The 22,146-nt window shown below is 43.1% G+C and overlaps 1 protein-coding gene and 2 long non-coding RNA genes across 3 annotated transcripts; 1 reads left to right on the top strand and 2 right to left on the bottom strand.

Annotated features, from left to right (window-relative positions):
- Positions 1–739: 739 nt before the first annotated feature.
- Positions 740–2,556, bottom strand: LOC131129990 (uncharacterized). The gene is made up of 3 exons (XR_009129940.2): positions 2,183–2,556; positions 1,108–1,291; positions 740–1,022 (listed from the first exon to the last, which is right to left on the bottom strand). It is a non-coding gene; the product is annotated as an uncharacterized LOC131129990 (long non-coding RNA).
- An 8,961-nt stretch (positions 2,557–11,517) lies between these two features.
- Positions 11,518–15,099, bottom strand: barhl2 (BarH-like homeobox 2). Its single transcript, XM_058073996.2, has 3 exons — positions 14,265–15,099; positions 13,738–13,963; positions 11,518–12,820 (listed from the first exon to the last, which is right to left on the bottom strand). Exons 1-3 carry the CDS (start codon positions 14,803–14,805, stop codon positions 12,508–12,510), a joined length of 1,080 nt encoding a protein of 359 aa, XP_057929979.1. The 5' UTR covers positions 14,806–15,099; the 3' UTR covers positions 11,518–12,507.
- On the top strand, positions 14,062–16,012 carry LOC131129987 (uncharacterized). Its single transcript, XR_009129937.2, has 2 exons — positions 14,062–15,469; positions 15,612–16,012. It is a non-coding gene; the product is annotated as an uncharacterized LOC131129987 (long non-coding RNA).
- The last annotated feature ends 6,134 nt before the right edge of the window (positions 16,013–22,146 follow it).

The following is a 22,146-nucleotide window of genomic DNA, read 5'->3' as shown; positions in this document are numbered from 1 at the left end:
GTGTTTGTGTGTGTGGAGGCAGGGGGGGTGGACATGGTTGAATATTTATTCCTTTTAATGCTGATAATGCTGTTTAAATGTGTGTTTAAGAAAGCTGAATCCAACTGTGTTCAGTGTTTACATTTCAATAAATATTTGTTATCATGGTCATTTCTTCATGTAAATTGAGGGGTCAAAAGCAGTATCGGCCACAGATATTGGCCCAAGCAAAATCGGCCATCGGCCCCCCAAAAACCATATCGGTCGATCCCTACTTATAATGTACCACTTTGGCTCCAAACTACACGGTTTTATGCAAGAAAATGCAAACCCTAATACTTTACAGTATATCCCTCGTTTATATTGGTTCCAGATCATAACGTGATATGTGAATTTCCACTAAGTAGGATTCCTTCTTTATGAATGGAATACCTAGACATTGCATAGACTTACATCTTACTTCCTGTTATGGCCATTGTCTTGTCAATATATATATATATATACGTAATATCAATACGTTACTGACAGCTAGTGACCAGTGTAGAATACCCATCACCCCCATTTGAAATACCACAGAAACTGATCATGTCTCTTGATTATCTGAGCTTTACAGAGTATGCTTGAAGCTGAAACCAGGAAAATGCAACAAGTTGTATGTTGACTGCTATACATTTCTACATGTTGGCAGTTCTGCACTAACATTGATGTTCGAGCCATGATGTAACGAGGAATGCCTAGTTGTGTCAACATTGTCATATAGTGACTTTTGTTATTGTATATTTTTGTCAATGTTGGAGAAAAGTCAAGAGTTGTAGTTTTTGCATCATACTGCAGAGTTAAAATGGCTGTCAAGACTAGTTTCAATTGTCCCAACAAAACAGAAGTGAATTGTATTGATGTTTTCCTAGCACAGAGAAGACTGTGTTGAAGGTTATGTACGATGCATTTGAGGTCAGGTAGGTTGTGTGCAGGTAGCAGGTTAAGAAATGATGCCACTGTGCTGGTGCTCCACAATTCAAGCTTTGATTTCCCCCCTCAGATGTCTGCAAAAGGACAGTTATACATATTTCAAGGCCCAAGAGTCCACAAAGGAAGAAAGGAGCTTTGAAATAAACAAAGGTCCTTCACCTTCACTTCATATCAGATGGCCCTTGTCAAAACTGCTGCATCTGGAAGGCCGGGAGATGAGAACCAGCATGCCCTTGTAGTCAGCTTGTCGGATTGTCGTCTGCCGGGGACCATGACCCCCATCTTCCGGCGGAAAAGCCCTCGGTGACGGCGGCAGTCCATCTGCGCTCCGCTTTGAATCAGGCTCGAAACAAGAGGCGGTATCAGTTGCATTAAGTTGATTAAAGTAGTCGGCCAGAGAACGGCAGATGAAAGCGGCGAGCGCACTCAGCAGAGGTCGACAAAAGAGCAAATAATACGACAGTGAAAGCCATCGAAAGCTTCTTGCCAAAATCATCTCTAATTGGACCTTTCTTCCTCGTGGATCAGTCGTATGGTTTCGACGTTGACCGTCGACTTAGCCGCAATTCTACCTTTTGAAAGCCTCCTTTGAAAGCACCCTACTTGAAAGAAGTGACCATTAGCTAAAATACAATTGTGGCAAAAGAAGACAAAGCAGATTGCTGCTAGCAGCTTCACGTCTACTATAGGAAAGGCATTAGATAATTAAAGTGCAATTCTCTGACAATGCAAGTCAAAGGGAGCAGATGGCAAAATTAAGTACGAGCCGAGAGTTGCGTTTTTGTATCTGCGCACAACAGGAAATGATCAGGATCTGACAGCACTTTGCTTTCAGGTAATCTATTCCCATAATTGTGACACCCGATGCCGTCCCCTCTTTAACCATCAAACCCACAACAAGCAAGCTCCCCCCTACCAAGCAGCCTACGAGGTGTCATGTGAGCGTGACGCCGACGTCTGGAGGAACACGTTCGGCGTCGGGGAAAAAGGAATTGCGACAGAAGCTGACAGTATTGTTGTGCTATCAGCGCTGTGAGAAAAACAAACAAAAGCTTTGGCGCTAAGGAGCTGATCAATGCTGTTCCCCATTTTGATAACACGGCCCCTCAGACAAATGATGGAATTTCTTAAGCAGAGCAGGCCTGCGATGTGCCAAGCGCGCTCCAAATTAGCCTTCAAGAACGACTCTCAGCACACAAGCTGTGCAAGTAAATAAAGGGCCAGCATAAATTACCTTTGGATGTCAATCGTGCTAGCGTGGCCTGTTTTCTTTTTGTTAGCGTGTCGCCTATTCGTCTCGCTGGCGGATGACATGAAATGAAAGTCGTCGACGCTACTCACGGCGCTTTCTGACACTTGAAAACGCTCCGGGGTTGGCGAAAGCGCAGCTGGGCCCGCGCTGATTGGCTCGCTGCTTGGGCGCGTGCACGCCGCCGCTAAACTTTCAGTGCTGGAGGAGGCGTGCATGTGGACAGGTGGTGTTTATGCAGATGAATGAGCGCATTACTGTGTGTGCGCTTCCTCCTGGTTTAAACATTAGCGTTTCAAATGTGACAAATCAGATCTTCATCTCCTGCGTGTGTGCTATTGTGTGTGCATGTGCTGCCGGAAGATGTTTTGTGTGCCTGCTCCTGTAGGTGTTGACGTGCATGAAGTATGGACAACATGCCTTTATATTCAGCGAGAGCACCACCACGCGTGACATCAGTATCTTGTAACCATGCAAATTTGGCTGGAAAACGAAGCAATCATCAAGCAATTAGCGCACATATGTTCTGCTTTAATTGGGTCTTGTTCATTTTCAGAGGAGACATTTCTCTCTGCAGGTTACACAGTGAAGACCTCAACAAAGACTCATTACTTGTATTCACATCATGGCTTGAACTATTTTAACTTAACAAGATGGAACTTATAAGTGGTAACATTTGACCCCTAATTTGTTTTATTATTAATAAAAAAAGTACCTTAATATTAAGTTCAGTAACGCAGCAATTAACCAAGCTATTGGTTAATTGGTAACGGACTAAACAATCCTTCATTTTCCCCAAATTGTATTCATTAATTATACACCTCCAATGTATGACTGGAGTTTGTCATAAACTATTTCAATGTTAAAGACAAATTTTATGATTTATGTGTTTTCATAACCCTGAAAGCCCGATCCCAAAACCAAAACCTTTTACGTTTTTTGTGCAATACAAGGTGATGATGCAACTCTCCACTAATGCATCAACATTTCAGAGTACTTTTAATCAAAATCTGCTCGGCAGGGATCACTGCAATGGACGAATCAAGTGAGAGTTTAGGAGTGTAGCGTGCAGAAGGCTCCGCAATGTAGGGAAATTTTAACGCATGCACACAAAATTGAACATTGTAAATACTTTATAGTGTTATATTTGTAAAGAAATTGTTATTTTAATGGAAACAACCTCCGTCATTGTTGTGTTTGTGCTCGTATAGTTATTCAGCTGTCACAAAAGCAAAAAATATTTGTGTCAAAGTGAATGCTTATTACAAAAAACTGATAGTGAACCCTTTTCTGAACTGATATTTTACTGAAACTTACCTACGTTGTCCTGCTGATTTAAAAAAGAACTGAAAAAGGTAGAAACAACGTTTTTTTCTAATCTAGCCTTTGGTAGGGTCCATATTTATAAATCCATACAACACAATATTCTATGTGCCTTGAAATATCAGTCAAAATCACCTAAAATGCAGGGGTTCTTTTGAAAAATGGCTGGGATTGAATGAGTTAAGATGTTGGAAAATGTCAGAGCTGGCAAATTCTTTACTACATATTGTGATAATAGTTTAAATCACTAGTAAATTTAAGTGGTACTTTAAATTTCTTTAATTTCTCAGTTGATAGGCCATCAATACAATTCTCTGTTTTATGGTTTGATGTAGGGCGGCACGGCGGCCTAGTGGTTAGCGCGCAGACCTCACAGCTAGGAGACCAGGGTTCAATTCAATTGGAGTTTGCATGTTCTCCCCATGCATGCTTGGGTTTTTTCCGGGTACTCCAGTTTCCTCCCACATTCCAAAAACATGCTAGGTTGACTCCAAATTGTCCATAGGTATGAATGTGAGTGTGAATGGTTGTTTGTCTATATGTGCCCTGTGATTGGCTGGCGACCAGTCCAGGGTGTACCCCGCCTCTTGCCCAAAGACAGCTGGGATAGGCTCCAGCACCCCCGCGACCCTCATGAGGAAAAGCGGTAGAAAATGAATGAATGGTTTGATGTATTATGAACAGAGGATCCCTGCACATTTGTGACTATGTATTCACAGTCCAGCAAATTCACAGCTTTTTGTGTTTTTACCCCCCTCTGAAAATAGTTTTTTTCACACAAATCTCATTCACTATAAATTGGTAAAATATATAAATATGTGACAATACAGGTAAAATGGACAGCATACATTCTTTACTTAATTCACTTGCTGTGTATTTTTATTAAACATTGAGATTTTGCACTTTATTCGGTGGTACTTACACCATAGTTGTGTGCTGTCGCTTGCTAAGACTTTTGTGGGCTTATCGATTGCTTGCATTGTTTTCGCCATTTGCTGGTGGTCCCAGAACGTATCTCCACAAAAAGCATCACTCTAGATTCATCATAAAAATAAGCAGAAACATAAAGTCTAATAAACACAGAGTCAAATACATATTAGTTAGCCTAGGTATTTTTTAAGATGTTTTCCTATTTGATATCATATGTTTCAAAATCGTGTTACATATTTGGCTGCACATTTGGCTACACGTATGCAGCCGTAAGAGCAAACAGGGGTGCGTGATGGGAACGAGCAGATTAGATGGGACGTTTATGGACTGGAGGCCACGACTCGATGAAATGTTTGCTCCATTTTGTCTGGGCGACACTCGGCACTGTGGGTGCCACACTAAAGTCTCCATTGTCTGAGTCAACTTGACCTGACCTAGCTGGTTAAGCTGAGGCATTGTGCACAGCAAATCGCTTCAACTTGGAAGGGGGGTGGTGGTTAGTGTGCTTTGTATGGCTACGGGCACAATAACTTGTAAGCGTAGTTAACGCGCAGAAACACCAGTTTTGTCTCCGTTTTTATTTGCAGCTCTTTGGGGAACCACAATAGTGTTTCAGAGGAGCAGTCACCATTGGGTCCTTATCCACTTGGCAATTCTGCCTTGTTTATGCACATGCATACGTTTCTTACCACTTTGCCTGTTTTGAAATGCAAACGTACGTCTGCACGGCCTCCAGCAGCACTTATCACCATCTCCGCGCCACGTCGGAACATTCGGCAGGCACAGGCTTGCACACTACTCGCTTTCACACCAGCCAAGTCGCTCCTCACTGAGTCCATCCGTTCCCCGATTGACCTTTCAGAAATACAATTAAGTGCTGTGTAGTGTCACCACTGGCAGGTGCTGACGTTCAAAACAAAAACAAGGTTAACGTTGTCACTCTTCTTTTGTCGCCGTGTATAAAATCTCACCTGGTTCTGTTAAGACACAATCTTCTTGCTGTCATTACAAAAGTGACATTCAGTTTCATTTGCACGCTGACATGGAGCAGATGGTCTCTAGGAAAACTTGAATGTATCACCCTTTCACTCTGAATAATAATTGTATTTGATGATACTGAACACCGTTACTCTGTTACAGTTACTCAGTGATGCATTTAATAACTGATAATGCAAACGATTGCCTTATGCCAGTGCTTCTCAAATAGTGGGGCATGCCCCCAAGGGGATAGGTGGGACCCTCAGTATTATTGCCGACCTGCATGAGCATTTTTTGTACTCAGCACACGTCATATGTTTTGCTTCTCTCCAGGTGCACATTTTGTTGCATTTGGCTGGTTTCTGGTTTACGTTCAGTCTGTGAAACATGGATAATTCTATCCTGCACCGCCTCGGCCCTCCCTGCTAACAAATAGTGTGACATGCGCCTTCCTGTGTGTATACAACTGATTCAGAGGGAGTACATCCCACCTCTGCGAATGCTTTCTCCTCTGATTTCGGATCAGCCTGCGCAATAAAAATTACCGTTTTAAGGCATCCATTAGTTCCAGATTCAATAACACTCTCTTACCATTGTTCCTTGGCAAACAGGAAGCTAACAAGCTACCAGTAAATAGTTGGCAACAGTTGGTCCTGTGCTCAGCCCAGACAAAGAGCAAATAGTAGTGGTGTCGAAACAACGTCCCATGGTTTTTGTTTTATTGGCCCGCGGCATATTGTAGAAATTAAATTCCACAAAAAAAAAGCAACTCATAAAATTTCATCAAGGTTAACAGGTTGCGGATAAATAAATGAATATTGGGTTCTCAATGGTAGGTTCTTTTTTTGGGGGGGGGGTTGAGTTTTTCCTTGCTCGGATAGGCGTTTCGAATAGGGGATGTCCTTGATTCTTGCCAACTTTTGCGATTAAGGGCGATATAAAAAAAAACTTGACTTGACATAAAATAATTGATACTGACTGTCTTCTATGTACTAACAAACCTTTGAAAAGTGACCGAAGAACTTTTATCAAATGTCCTATAAGTAATTAGCAATGTATGAGTTACTTGATGGCTTTTTTGGTTAATAAAAACTTATGAAAGTAAAGTAACCGGACGTTAGTTGTGATAAAACGTACTATTTTAGGGGGAGCTGTTTCTACAGAGGGCGGCATGGCGGTCGAGTGGTTAGCGCGCACCAGGGCCCTCACACCAGGGTTCAATTCCACCCTCAGCCATCTCTGTGTGGAGTTTGCATGTTCTCCCCGTGCATGCGTGGGTTTTCTCCGGGTACTCCGGTTTCCTCCCACATTCCAAAGACATGCTAGGTTAATTGGCGACTCCAAATTGTCCATAGGTATGAATGTGAGTGTGAATGGTTGTTTGTCTGTATGTGCCCTGTGATTGGCTGGCCACCAGTCCAGGGTGTACCCCGCCTCTCGCCCAAAAGACAGCTGGGATAGGCTCCTGCACTGCGACCCTCGTGAGGAAAAAGCAGTAGAAAATGAATGAATTAATGAATGTTTACTGCATAAATGCGACAAAACAGTCTGGACATACATTTTTTTAAAATCATACTGGACATGGAAAATGTTGTACAAGTCAATTCTGACAGCTATATAACGCCAACTACATTATGTCATTCACGCCTATCATGTACCATTTTCTCATGAAATGAGGCAGGTCATGTTTGCAGTTGTCGTTTTCAACTTTTGGTCATAAAACTGCTACAACCTGAAACATGTCAGAATAGGTCATGTTGTATGATTAAAAACAAAACAATTGTGTTATTTAGCACAGTGTTTTTTTGTGTGTGTATAAACTTTCAGGATTTTCCATTCTTGTTCGTGATTTCCCACAACAAATGGAAGCAACATTTTTCTTCCCATCGGCTCACTAACGCCTCCTTTTATTTCCTGCTGGATGTCATCAGCAGACACTTCCATGCCGCTAATTACAGGCGGCGTCCTGCCCAGCAGCACCTTATCCCTGCCATGAACCACGCCACTAATTGTTCCATTACATCAACAATAAGGCATCTTCAGAAGAACAAAAGAAGAAGAGAGAAAAGAAAAACAGAGGTAGAGACTAACTTGACACGCTAATTTTCATTAACCCTGATCTCTCGGCGCTTTCATCATCCACCCTCCTCCTTTTCCTCTTCATCGTCTTTGCTCGCGCAGGCTGGCAAAGAACTCAAATTATGCACAAACGCCGCAGCTATGGCTAATTATCCAAAGAGTTCCTCATTAGGCTATTTCCAATCCAACCTTAGATCAACACTTACTCAGACCTGGGGGATTCTTGATTCCCAGCAGCGGTTAAACAAACAATCAGTGCAAAGGATCAGGTGTTCCACTCGGAAAGGAGCAAGAAAAGCCGAGGGTAAACAACTGCTCATCTCCAGCAGCTCTTTCTGCTACTGTTAACTTGCTTCACTCAAACGCAGTCGACTTATCTCTCTGGTTGGGTCATTAAGTTAGGAAAAGGTCTAAAGACACGAGAACATGGATTAAAACTCTCCTGATGTCAGTCGGCCCTCCTGTCTTGTCGCTTTTTGATCGCTCGCTATTGCCCCCAAAGATTACTAACATTATTACACTGTCTATGCTGGGTGACTTTAGACGCATCAGGATGGTTGCCATAGTGATGGCTTACGATTCTCAACTACAAAGTTCTTAAACTGACATTTAGATGTTTTCACGGCAGTATTTGACATTTTCCAACACAATAGTTAACTGATGGTGACGCAAAGTAGAAAACAACCCTACCGGTTGTGACACCTCACAATGTACTGTAAGTCTCCAGCTAACCCATTTGAAACCCATTTGTAAGGTTTCCACTGTAAACTTTGCCTTGTACAGCAATACCTTCTCTGTGATTATGCATTTGGAATTTGATGGTTCTGGTTAAATGATGGTGATGCCTTGACAGACTATGTAGCTCTTAGCTGGCGTTGAATAGTGGCCTGGCAAACGGCAAAATGTAATGTTTTCCTGGCAAACGGCTGACTTGACGGTGATGGTGAAATGGTGATGCAAAGACAAAGTAGAAGAGTCCCAACTATGTGGTCCTTAAACTGATTTTAAAACATGTTTTACGACAATCCTTTATGTTTTATGTTGGGTACGTAAAACTTCTCATAGATGTTTCTATTGCAACTGTTTGTTTAAGTGCCTTTCAACGATGTATAAACATCATCAGACTATAGTAATGTGTGATTTGATGCTCTGCTAACAGGACATACTCTGACCTGGAATGTTTGGACAATCTTCCATTGTTTCCATTTACTCTTACTGTGCTTATCACGTCTTTGAATCTCATTGTTTTGCTTTGATCGTCTGGAGATTGAGCATTTCACGTCAGTCTTCTTTGTGGATGTCGGCCAAAGGCGGCTTGGCACCACACTGTTAGCAATTAGCAGCTAGCTGCGGAAGGAAGATGGCACGTGTATCAGCCAGGAACACAGTTGCGATTTGCAGGAAATCAGACAGGCAACCAAAGACCCTGCTTAAAATTTTGGATAATGTTGTGGCTTTTGTGCCAAGCAACTGTGTACTAATGAGGCCAGTTGCTATTTAGTGCCTAGTAGGCTACTTTTCGAGCCACACATAGATAATATCACTATTTACATACCTAATTATACCTAATGCACCATAGTTATACGTAATATTTCAAATATGCAAGTGTTTGTCACAAGCTAGCAGATATTGCATGTGATGGGTGAACAGCAACAGCAGTCAGTCAGGCCTACAGTGATGATCATGAAGGCTTGTGTCAAATATACGTAAGTTGAGGTTGAAATGACTCGGTGTTGTAGCGAGGAAAAAAGCACAAAATGAAGTGCAAGCGCTAGCCAAACACGGCCTGTGCGTCCACTGACCAATGACAGCTTCTAATGTGCGTTCATTCCACTCGCTCGTCAGCCTTCATCCTCCTCCTCAGTGTCAGCAAGGCGCTCTGCCAAACGCCACCAGAATCTCAGGCTGTCACTTAAAATCTAATGCCGTCAGATCTGTTACTTTAACCTTGAAGCAATTAGCTGCGGCTGAGCCGTAATGAATCCTGACATCAGTCCGCTGTGATGAAACCTCTAATTGCTCTGTAGGAAGAAAAAAAATGAAGCTTTTGACACTGGCTGCTGACAGACTTTTTTTTTATTTTTTATTTATTTCATCCACCCATACCCCACCCCCATCCGTTCGCTTTACGGTTGGCCCGGTTGAAACTTGAAAGCTAGCGTAGCCTTGGTGCCACCAGCTGTCCTGTCACATGACAAAGACGACGGCGAGGGAGGCAAACTGGCTGCCTTTTGCCGAAATGATGAGGCCGTTTAAGCCGCCGTGATGTGCCGCAGCTACACGCCATCACTCAGAAGCTCGCCTCCACTGTCCGCTCGCCAGGCCCAAAGGTCACCACTAGTGACTGCCGAGCACTTTTTTTTTTTTTTACACGTTTCACCTTGGTGGCCGTTTAAGAACATTTCATGCAGAAACAATACAAAATCTGCAGAGGCCATAATTGAAAGCTTGCAGCTTGTTTTTTAATTGCCACTTTGGTTATTGGTAAAATTATTTTCATTAATAAAAAATATATACTGTATCATTACATATTCCACTAATAACTATAGTATAAAGCTAAAATGTCAATGCTTTCTTCAAACAATATTCTACCCTGGAAAAAGTCTGGACACCTGGACTGAGAAGATCCTGTGTTCATCACATCCGCGTTTGACTGCTCTGGTCTGACTGCCATGTGTGACCCATGCTAATGCAAGTACATTTTGTTTTTTAATTCATTCATTCATTTTCTATACTGCTTATCCTCACGAAGGTCTCGGGTATGCTGGAGCCTATCCCAGCTGTCTTTGGGGGAGAGGCGGGGTACACCCTGGACTGGTTGCCAGCCAATCACCGAATTTCTTTTTTTTAATTTAAATTCATGAGTAATTTCATTTGATATAAATATTAGCTTTGACTACAATAGAGCACATAACAAGATTAGTGAAGTGAATCACAATCAATATATATCACAAATTCCCCAACCCACCCCATCTGTCTTTTTTTTTTGTATTCACAGTGGACAAATTCGGACATGTGATTATCACATCTGCGTTTGACTGGTGGAGTCTGACGGATCAATACATTATATTTTCTCATACTAGTGCCAATAGATGAATAGATTAAAAAATACATCACGTAAAATTTAAATTCATATTTGAGCTGTATTTTTTCAACATAACTTTTTTTTCTGACTGGTCTGAAAATGTTGAAATTAACCAATTTCATAGGAAAATTCCCCCAAAATGTCAAATTGCCAGCAAACATATTTGCCCCCATGTTAGGCCTATAGGCTTGAATTCAAATGCTGGGGTGTGTAAAGGAGAAGAAGAAGACCAAGCACAGCAGACTCTGTGGTGCTGCTGAGATATTTTTGGTGGATGGCTGGGAGGCGGTGGTGGGTGATGAGAGAGGCGGGGTTAAAATTGTGTTTAGTGAGTGATGTCGGGAGATGTGATAATGAGAGGCCAAGGAGAGCAAGTGTTACCTCATTATTGTAATGAAAAAGATATCCCAGCGTTACATCAGTTGAGAAAAGTGGCAATTAAAGGAGCCTCGCAAGGTTCCTTCAGGCAAGGAGGAGGCAGAGAGCGACCCTCCAAAGCCCATCTGTTGTCAATAACATGCAGCGGGCTCGGAGAAAGGCCTTAATCCTCTTTATTCACGTCTGCTGCCCCGAACACTCCTGCCTGCGCGGACCAAATTACACGCAATCCTTAATAATGTCGTCATGTTTCTTATATAGCTCATATGAGGGTGGGGGGTAGCATCTTGTATTTTTATCTACCTCATTATACGCACCAATTTTTTCCCCTAAATTGTAGTCTGCATGCATCTAGCAGCCTCTTCATGACGTCACACTCAATTTAAATGGAGGTTGCAAAATTGAATAGCGGTAATACTAATTTTATTTCAGATATCCGGTCTGAATTGAGTGTTTCCGTGTGAAAAGCAAAACATGCCAGTCAGCTTCACGCTGTCACTTTGACTCACACTCAACTGTGACCCACTTTAAACTGACTGCCACTTTATTTTCTTTTTTTTTTTACACTAAAACCAGCACAGGGAAGTTCATAAAAATAATCCACCACTATTTATTTTTAATGCCTAATTGATGCAGCAGGTATATGTCTAGAGCGGCATTAATTCTGTTTGGCTTGCAGGCTGTTAATGAAGCGCAGACACCCCCAACCCCCCCTCCTAAAAAAAATCCATCCACCCGCGGAGTGCAATAAATAAATAATGGCGCATATGAAGTCATGCATATGAACAACATGCGTGTGCGCACACAGTGCTGTAATGGCGCAGGCATATCATCAAAGTGTGACATTTAATGAGAATATTTGCACTTGAATTCATCTTCGGTGTCTGTAAATGATGCAAGTAAATAAGTACCCAGGGTAGGTTCTAATCAAAATATAATAACTCGATGCACCTTCCAAGAATACCAATGTTGTCACCTTTTGAGATCTGAAATTAAGCCTGCAAATAGTTTTTGTTCTTGCCAAAAAAAAAAAAAAACGAGGTCTTATTGTGTGCTGCTTGGTGAGCAGCTGCAGGGCCGAGGCCACATTCCCATTCCCAGCTTCCATTGAGGAGCATCCATCAGCATCCATATGCATGTTGCCACCTCACTGCATCCGGATATACACATTTAGATCTTCTGTATTTTTGGTTAAAATTCTAATAAAACGTTATGCCATTTTTAATTTAGGTTGGAGAATAAGAAATGAGTGAGGTTGCATTCGTATCATTACTTCTTTATTCGTTCGTCCCCATCTAATAATAAACTTTGAATGTTTATTCGCTAATGTTAAGTGGATTTGTACAAAAGACAAACAAACGGACAATCAGACACTAGCAGTCCACTTGTGTTCCGTCTGGACGCGGAGAGAAAAGTCTTGTTAAATAGCTCCTTTTACTTCTGGAAAGTGTCTTTATTTGTTCGTCGTCCTCTCGTAGTTAAATGTGTCTTTTTGTGTCCCGGCAGCGGTTACTCACGTCGACTGTCCGAGCGGCTTCTACCGCGGGTGCGGCGTGCCGGGCATGGGGTTCGACAGGGGGTTCAGTGCCGGCTGGCCCCCCGGCCCAAGGCCGTGAATGAGCACCCTCGGCACCAGCGGTCTCTGGAGGCCGGGGTGCGGCGCGGAAGGAGTCCGGTACATGCTGCTGTACATGGCCGCTGCCGCCGCTGCCGCCGTGCTGCCGTCCACGGAGCTCAGCAGGCTCGGGTGGTAGAAGTAGGGCGACGGGAACATTCGCTGCAGGGCCGAGTAGTTCCCAGCCTCGGCCAGAAGCTCCAGACCCACCGCCGTCTGTCTCTTCCACTTGGTCCTGTGGGGACACCATGGTTAGATACCACCATTTCATTTACATCCACGCCATGCTAACAATAATATCATTTACTAGATGCATTTATATATAATACATAAAAATACCATCTCCGTGACATCAGTCACAATAAGAGAATTATGTCAGTTTCATTCTGCAGTAACAATAAAAATAATTTCATTCATTTCAAGTTGATAATTTTCATTATTTCCTTTCTCGACTTTGCAAATGTACAAGAAAAATGGGCCTATTTTCAACAATAAAGAAACCACAGAAGCGACCTTAATGAGGATAAGCGGCATAGAAAATGAATGGATGGCACCAAAGTCTTGCAGCATCAATAAAAGAAGCCAAAAATATTTTTACACATGTATATTTCATTTTATCCTCTCTAAATGAATTGGTATTGTCAAGATTTAAGAACTACTACGTGAATAGCACATAGAAACATAAGGTTGGAATGTAAACACTCGGCCCATTTAACCGTAGATGAACAAAAATACATTTACATTTAAATGGCACCTTTCATTTTTCAATTCATTACATTGATCCATCCATCACGTGCAATTTTATATAAAGAATGAATAAAAACAAAACAATGATCAGCCTCATTTTGGCAGTAAAAATAAAATTAGTTAGAAAATATTTTGTGTCCCAGCCGATGAATAAGAATAGTTAAGATGTTTTTATATGCATATAATTTGTTAATAATTTAGAGATTGAATTGTAAAACTTAAAGAGCAACCTGACTGTAGATGAATACCAATATAATACAGATAAATACCATATATTTGTGTCTATGAATAGTTTAAATAAGACCTGTGCTCTGAACTTAAAGGAGATAACTTTAATTGAAGTTCCTTCTCGGCCTGTTGATGAGGAGGGAATGAAATTGATGGCGATGGAGGTGTGACACCCACCGTCTGTTCTGGTACCAGGTCTTGACCTGGGTGTCGGTAAGGTTGAGGGCGGCCGCCAGGTCCATGCGGTCCTGGACGCTCAAGTACTTCTGCCTCTCGAAGCTTCTCTCCAGCTGGTTGAGCTGGTGGTCGGTGAAGGCCGTGCGCGCTTTTCGGGGCTTCTTGGTGCGCACTGGGGGGCTGTCCCGGCTGCTGGAGATCTCCCGGTCGCCTTCCTCTTTGGTCCCTAAAAGAAGATCAGTATTTGTTTAATAACATATATAAAATATAAATAAATACTGTCCACCTTTTTTAAAAAAGACCGTCTTCCTTTTTTGGCTTTTGTTTGCCTTGTTGTACAAGTAGAAATCGATACCATCAATATGTCAATCTATCTCTATTTGTAGCACAGCAGCCCCTCCCTTCATCCTCCCCCCTCCAGGAAGAACAATAATCTCTCTAATTGAGCCACCAGGGAGGCTCCGCACACGGCGGCGCGCAGCTGCTTTCCCAGCCGGCCTACGGGGCTCCTCCAGCGGGGCCCTTACCGTTGCACTTGACGTCGCCGTGGATGTCGTCCCTTCGCTCCAGCTTTCCCCGGCCCTCGTCCTGCTCCAGCTTGGGCCTGAAGCCGTCCGGAGCCGCGGCGCTTTCCGGTTTGGGCGACGACACGCTGGTACTGTAGGGCGCGCAGGCGGCAAGCGGCTTGCCGTCACCCAGGATGTCCTTGATGAGAAAGGAGGAGGTGGCGCTCCGAGGGGCGCAGCCGGCCGCGGCCAGCTGCACTGGTAGCGGCTGCTGAGGCGACAGTGGCAGCGTGTGGTGATGGTGGTGATGGTGGTGGTGGTGCTGAAGGCTGGTGTCCGGCGCCACATGCGCGTCGGCGGAGGGGTGCTCCATAGTGACCGAGAGCGGGGACGAGGGGGCCGTGCCCACGGTGTCTATCTCCGAGCACGGCGACGGCGTGTCCTGTCTCCGGAAGTCCGCCGTGCGGCCGTCGGCCAGCCTAAAGTCCCCGTTCATGAGTGAGCTTGGCGCGCCGGATAGGATGGTGTCAATCCCGAAGCTGGAGCCGCTGGATGCCTCCATGTTAACAGGAGAGCAAGGATGGAGCCTTCATAACACCACTCCTCTCCTCCACCTCGGCAACCCCCCCAACTCAAAAAGAGGACCAAAAAGCAAATAAAGCCACGGAGGAAGTCCAAATCCTGGAGTCCAAGTTGACATTCAGAGCATCCTCCCGTCTTCTTCTTCTTCTTCTTCTTCTTCTTGCTCGGCGTCAACTTTGCGCTCCAAAAGTTGGTGCGCACGGGGAGGCGCGCATGAGGCTGACTCGTCCACATCAGACTCCTGCTTTCTTTTTGCTGCTAATCGCCCCACTAGTGCACTACAATCACTTCCTGTGGTGACGTCACGGCCCACGGCGAGGGGGGAATTAATATTTTCTCCTTTATAATAAACACCACAACACTCCTTGTCTCTTCATCACTCCCCCCTCTTCATCCACCTGCTCCTCCCGCCTCCTCTCCAACGCCATTGGCTGGCTGTGAGGCCAACAGCCAATCAGCGTGCAGGGTCTTGATGCGGCTCAGGCAGAGAAATGCAGCTCTTTACTCTCAGGCCACACTGGCAAGCTTTTATTTCCTAAAGCCACACTAAAGAAAGAAAGAATGAAGAATGTTGTTTTTTTTCTCTTTCTCTTTTTTTAAGGATCAATAAGTAAAAGTGGGGCTTTGATACTGCTAGCGTCATGGTAGGAACACTTTATATGATTCACTTGAATTCCATTCTTTATTTAAAAACGCTAACGCCGTAGTTTAAATTTGTATAAACATAAAATAATGTTTAAAACGTGTGTTATTAATAATGCATGCGTGTATTTGTGTTCTATTCAGGCCGTCTTTGGAGGAGAGGCAGATTCCTGCAAATAAGCTTGTCATCTTCATTAGTAAAGTCATTATGGGCTGCTAATGAGCCTGCACAGGTACAACAACAGCGCTTTGCTACTCTTTCATTTCAGACATTTTCCCCTAAAAATATACTTTCAATATTTTCTGGTCACTTTTAATTATATTTTTTATTATTGTTAATATTTTTTTTAATCTGTCAGCAGTTGTAATTCATTCAAATGTATTTTCTTGGAGTTGGTGACTTCCTGCGTTTCACGTTGTGTCCAATGCATTTTGAACGTACTCAATATTTTTATTCCCACTTGAAATTTATTTGTGTATGTGCATGCAGAAACACTGTGTTGGAATTTGCCAATTGTTAAAAATATAAACACAAATATAAACGCTCTTGTCTGTGGTTTAAGCTTATTATCCGTTCCTTGACTTCATCCTAATTTTATTTCAAGCCAAATGGCGTCAATCTTCGTGAATCATATGCTGCAATTCACAGTTTCACGTTTCGTATATGTGAGATATTCTATTCGCTGAAAAGACGTCTCCTGTTTCCTCAGTCTTAAGGCATTTCATATTTGTTATTTTACAGCTAAATGCGATTTAAATATAACATTAAACGCGAGTGTAGCGTGAAATAAATAAAATAGAGTAAATGAAATGTGTGAAAGCGCCTAAATGAATGAATAAAACGATTGTTTATTGTATTGATGAAAAAACGGGATTGAGAGGCGAGGAGTCCCCTCTGTAATGAGGCGATGTTTATTGGCCACAAGGGGGCGACAAAGCTACCGCTTTAATTACACGTAACATAAATACATTAAAAAAGAAGGCAGGGGTTGGGGGTTGTGGCGTTCTGAAAATGATTACTAAAATAATATAAAAACTGTGAGAGTAAGATCAGCCTAGAATGGCTCAAATCTTATTTAAAAAACAAAACACCTTCCATAGTCATTCAAATGTTTCCGATTAATTTTTTATCCCATATGTTCCATGTTGTCCATGTTGTTCCTATGGCGGGAAAGGCGCGTGAGCTGTCACCTCACACCCCTGGCGACCTTCACCGCGCACAGTTTCGTCATTTAAGCTGTCAATCAAAGCACAGGGGCGGTCCTAATCATTTGCTATACTCACAATCCAAAAATAGTCATCTCTAATTGCACCACAACCTAGGAGGATTTGACTGGAACGTTTTCATTAAGTCATTTTCAGCATGAATAAAATCCAAACCTTTTGATATTAAATAGTTTGTACTGGAAAAAAGTCACATGTATTAAAAAGACGATTGTGTTAATTTGTTGGCTTATTTATACTTTCTTTCAAATATTATAACCTGGAATTATTCCAAACTAAGCATCATTTCATGTATTGGCTGCCTCTAACTAAAGCATTTTAATGAAACCTATGAGAATACACATACTTTGATACAGTATACAGAATAAAAAACAAAGGACATTGAATCTTTAAAAGCACATTTTAGTCAAAGAAGTGAAGGTGCGTTTACAAATGCTTGCTGGGATGAGTGTTCTTTTTTCCTCCCCATTCTGGCGTTGTGGAAATGTCACACCTTCCATCTGGTCCTGGCTCTGATGTCCCAGAGGTCACATGGACACTTCAAAATAGAAATAGACAACATAGAGATGCGGCACTGAGAGATCACGGTTGAAATGTTTTATCAGTTTTTTTTATCATAGGATTCTTGGGAGAAAAGGGATGAGAAAATATGAAAATGGTAAAAAAATTGGATGTAACGATAATATTCTACCACATTATTTGATTGAAAATGCAATTCCCTATTGGAGATGTAAATATAAGCAGATTTTTGCATTATTAAATCAGTTTAATTCAGTTGACGCAAGTCTGAAAACAGAAAAAAACATAAACTTTTAACTAAAGATTAAATAACTAATTAATATTAACTACTAATTGGGAACTAATAGGGAAAGACAAGCATAACAATGTGTAATAGCACCTGGTACACGCGAGACACAGAGGAGGTGTAGAAATAAATAAACTCTGCTTCTTCCTGCTCCTTTTTTGGACATATGTTGAATTGTTCCTTCACTGTTATCAGTCATAGTGATTTAATAAGCCAACTAAACCTGTGAGACACAGACATCAAATGGAATACGGAGCGCCCCGACACGTTTGCAAATTCAGCATTTATGGCCTTGCAAATTTGCAGATTTTTGGTTTCTAAAAAAAATATTTTTTCTTTAAATGTGGGTCAGTTTTTCCACAGCAAACACGTCACCATAAATTGATAAGAATTTATAAGTATTTGATTATACAAGGAAAATGTACAGCATACAAGCATCACTGTTAGACTGTTCGGCGGTCCTTGAACATACCATATTTGCTGTGGTAAAAGTTTGTATTTGTGAGCGGTGAGTAGTGATACATGTCATAATGTAACATTAAGTGTGCGAATCTAATGTAATAGTTAATATAATAGTTACAATAGTCACTCTTATTGCAAATGTTGATCTGATATTTGGAAGAGAACCTCAATGTCAAACTCCCAAGTTAAAAATAGAGTGAAAATTGGAGATTTACGGTGCTTCCGTCATTAAATTTCAATAATTCTACTAGTGTACTTGGGTACTGTGTGCACACATTTTGACAGTGGAGTCCATTACTGTGATGATGTGATTACCAAAAATAAACAATCATGGCGGCTTTTTAATGGTTAATTGCGACCACAAGATGAATGGAGAATTATCAGCAACATTCGGATTGCCAGCTTTGTTTCCACAAATTCTTGATTGTATCGTATTTATTGTATTGTATTGTATTGTATTGCCAGTGGAGTGTCTTCTTTTTCCATACTTGTCCGTAATCATGCGTGTAAAAGACGTTCCATTGGCGGATATCACATTCCCAGGCCTCCAGTCTCTGGATGAAAGGTCACGCCACCAGAATCATGTGACATTTAGGCAGGACAGACCAATATATGTTGTTATTCCCAGCTTGACAGACATTGGAGTTGCATGTGAGTTTATTAGCAAACATGAAAAAAAGGATGTTAAATATTTGGTAGAACCACACAGAGGATTTGATTGGAGTTTGTTGCAAATGCAGTCAGGCCCTGACAATGTTAGGAGGCGGGCTGAGTGGGGCGAGGGGGTGTACAATCACATAATTACCAAAGCTGTCAATCAGCGAGGGTCGCTGCTGCCGCCGTGCATGGCTGCGAGCGGCCTCTTCCTGACTGATTGATCCGTGCTGATGGCAGCGCACAAATAATTACCACTCCTCTCCTGACGTGTGATTCCGACGCACGTTCACGCTTCACCAAGGTAATCTGGGTGGGAGGGAGGGGTGGGATCAAGAGGGGGGTCCGTGCCATTTCCCATTACCTGATGTCCGAGCGGAAGAGTCGGTCGCAGTCAAGATGAAAACGGGGCAGACGCAGGAAGGACGACAACGTGTAGTACACGTCACTTCCTGTTAGGAACTCTGGTTTTCTTAAGCCTCGCCAACAACGCATGAGTCAGCCTTCACTCTTTAAGAGCAGGAAAAATGAGTTAGCATCTCCAGTCAATGTGACAGTGTGACCTCTGACCCGTGCTGCCCTGGCGGTCTTGAAGATATACTTCAGCCATATTATATTTCTCAATGCACATGTCTTTTTTTAACTTTCATTAAACATGAAGAGGATTCTTGATAAGTTTTGCAACAGTTCTTGTGTTGAACAAAATCAGCTATATTTTTAGCCTCGTGCAAAACATAAGTCCAGACGTTTTGATGAGATTTCATTCATTCATTCATTCATTCATTCATTTTCTACTGCTTTTTCCTCACGAGGGTCACGGGGTTGCTGGAGCCTATCCCAGCTGTCTTCGGGCGAGAGGCGGGGTACACCCTGGACTGGTCGCCAGCCAATCACAGGGCACATATAGACAAACAACCATTCACACTCACATTCATACCTATGGACAATTTGGAGTCGCTAATTAACCTAGCATGTTTTTGGAATGTGGGAGGAAACCAGAGTACCCGGAGAAAACCGAGGGTGGAATTGAACCCTGGTCTCCTAGCTGTGAGGTCTGTATGCTAACCACTAGACCGCCATGCCGCTTGATGAGATTTTAAAATGGCAAATAACAATAATACCCTTAACCGCCATTGCTAATACAGTGAGGTCTACAGTGAGTGTCAGAAGGAGGCCCAATCAAGGAGCATTTGTTCTTGGACCCAAAATCAATGCCATTCTTGCTCTAACATAAAGATCATACCTTAACCATTCCATTGTTCAATATTAATATTGTCCAATATTGGACGTAAGATGGTATAATCTACATTTGATCAAGCATACCAGAGTTAAGCCAATGTAAACAATGTCGGCTAGCTCCTCCAAAAATTCTACAGACAGCAGTTGTCGATCGGCTTCTTTAAAGTAAATAATTCATGCTTTTTCGCTCGTACTCAAACAACAATCCGTTTCAGTCGCCATTGTTCAGGACTACTACACGGGAAGCTAAATAGCTAGTCAATGAGAGCTGTGGTTGCAAGTCATGCAATAAAGATCCCGGCGTGAATACGAGTCTCTAGCATAATTCTGCCATTAAACGGAACCAAAGTTATGGAATGTAACCAATCCTCGTTTGGAGGATCCGTTGGAGGCTTTGGTGCGAATGCCGGATTGCAACTCCACATTTACCGGCCTTCACGTGCCGTGACGCCCGCCACTAATGACCCCCGTCAAGGCGACCAAAGGCAGCGCTGCATTTTGCAAGAGAACAGAACAGAAGGTGAACTCCTGAGCAAGCTAGCGAGCGAGGGCGGAAGCGAGCGATGATTAAATGATCAAACGGCTGGCGGAGAGAGCGTGCGTGTCACCGCCAGGCGCGTTCATCTTCGCCACAAGTGAAAGTCGGGTTTCAAGCGCCGAGTAATTATAGCCGCCATGTCAGCTTGACATTAATGCAGCCAGCAGAAAGTCCCTAATTGGCCTCGGAGGAGATAGTGAACCAGAAAATATATTAACATTTTAAAAAAGCATATTTTGCCTAATCCGCTCACTTTCCAACAATATTTGAAGACCCAAACGCCCCGGGCAGGAGAATTTAAATGAGCAATTTTGTTTTTGAAGGAAACGGCCAATGAGACAGAAAACAGACTAAAGGGGAATCATTAGTGGATGAGAGCGGCTGACAGGCTGGCTGCTGACTGGCTGGCCTGTCACGGCGCACGACAACATGAAAAGAGCCATAAACGTGCAGCCACAAGTCACAGCCTATTATCTCCACATTCTAATGCAGGGGGCGCGGGGGCGGGACTCCATGTCTCCTGTAGGGGAGAAAGTGGCCAGATGGAGAGATCTTGTAATCGCTTATCCCGCGCAACAAACCGCAGCAAAAAAAAAAAAAAAATGGTCGCATTGTCACGTGTGCTGATGTGACACGAGAGGAACGCAGTCAGGAAGCGTTAGCGGCGTCCCGCGCTGACGAGGCAAGCGAGGCCCGCCGGCGCCGCGCACTGCCAGGCAATAAAAAAATAAATAAAAAATCTCTCGGCCCAGAGAGCTTTGCCCTTTTGGAAACAAAACCTGAGAAGAGAAAAATGGCCGGCGGATGCGAGGCGGCCTGGGCGAGAAGGGAGTGGGAGGCGGGCCTTGTCTCTTCCTCCGGCGAGGAGAACACAGAAAGGAACATTTGAGAAGATGGAGGAAAGTGAGAACAATAACAAAGAGCATGTGATACTAGTCCCGGAACATTCCATTACATTTGTGACTTATTCGTGCCATGACTCCGCCACTCAGTAACACAGCAATCAGTGCAAATAAAGGCCAGCCAATCACAGCCCGTCTGCTTTTAAAGTGACAGGCCCACAATCAGTGTTGGGCAAATGACTTTATCGACCGCTCCAGCTCGCCATTGAGTTCTCGAGTGGATATAGGTGTGACAAGTCGAGTCTTTTGAGTCTTTTAAGTGAACGATGAGAAGTTCTTATACAGTATAAGTAATTAATTTGATTACTTAGTTAGTAATAGTAACGGAATTATGAACACATTATTTCCCAACACTGTGCACAATAGAATCCACTTAGCGTCAATGTGCAATCAACAAAGATCCCCCTCCACCAGTTGGCAGAGTCTCCCCCCAGCCAAGGTCTCCACGGTCATTTCCGAGAAATGTCTAACAGGAGGAAACTACGAACTAGAAACCATTTGACCCTGGAGCGCCGACCGTGGAGCGGCCCATTCTCCGCCAATGGAAGCAGGCTCAGGTCGTTCGGGTCAGCACCTTCTGTGTGGAGCCTGCAGCGCGATCGGAGCGTCCGAGCGGCGCAAACATGCAGAGACTCGGAACGGCCCGAGAGAAGCTACATTGCTAACATGTGATCATTAATTTATTAGCGCCACTAATTGAAGCAAACAGAGCTCGCTACCGGGGTGTCATGGCTGCCTCCACTCCAGCAAATCCTCACGTTTTGGTTTGCGTTTATACGGAGAATAAACGATGTGACCTCCGGCAAACAGCGCGGCCTTCAACTTTAAATCCCCGCCTGAGCAGAGAGCATCATC

Source organism: Doryrhamphus excisus, linkage group LG4 (genome assembly GCF_037039965.1).
Source record: "Doryrhamphus excisus strain RoL-2023G ecotype Guam linkage group LG4, RoL_Dexc_Guam_v1.1, whole genome shotgun sequence".
Classification (NCBI taxonomy): Eukaryota; Metazoa; Chordata; class Actinopteri; order Syngnathiformes; family Syngnathidae; genus Doryrhamphus; species Doryrhamphus excisus.
Note: the sequence above shows the minus strand (reverse complement) of the source record. Positions and strands in the feature narration are given on the sequence as shown.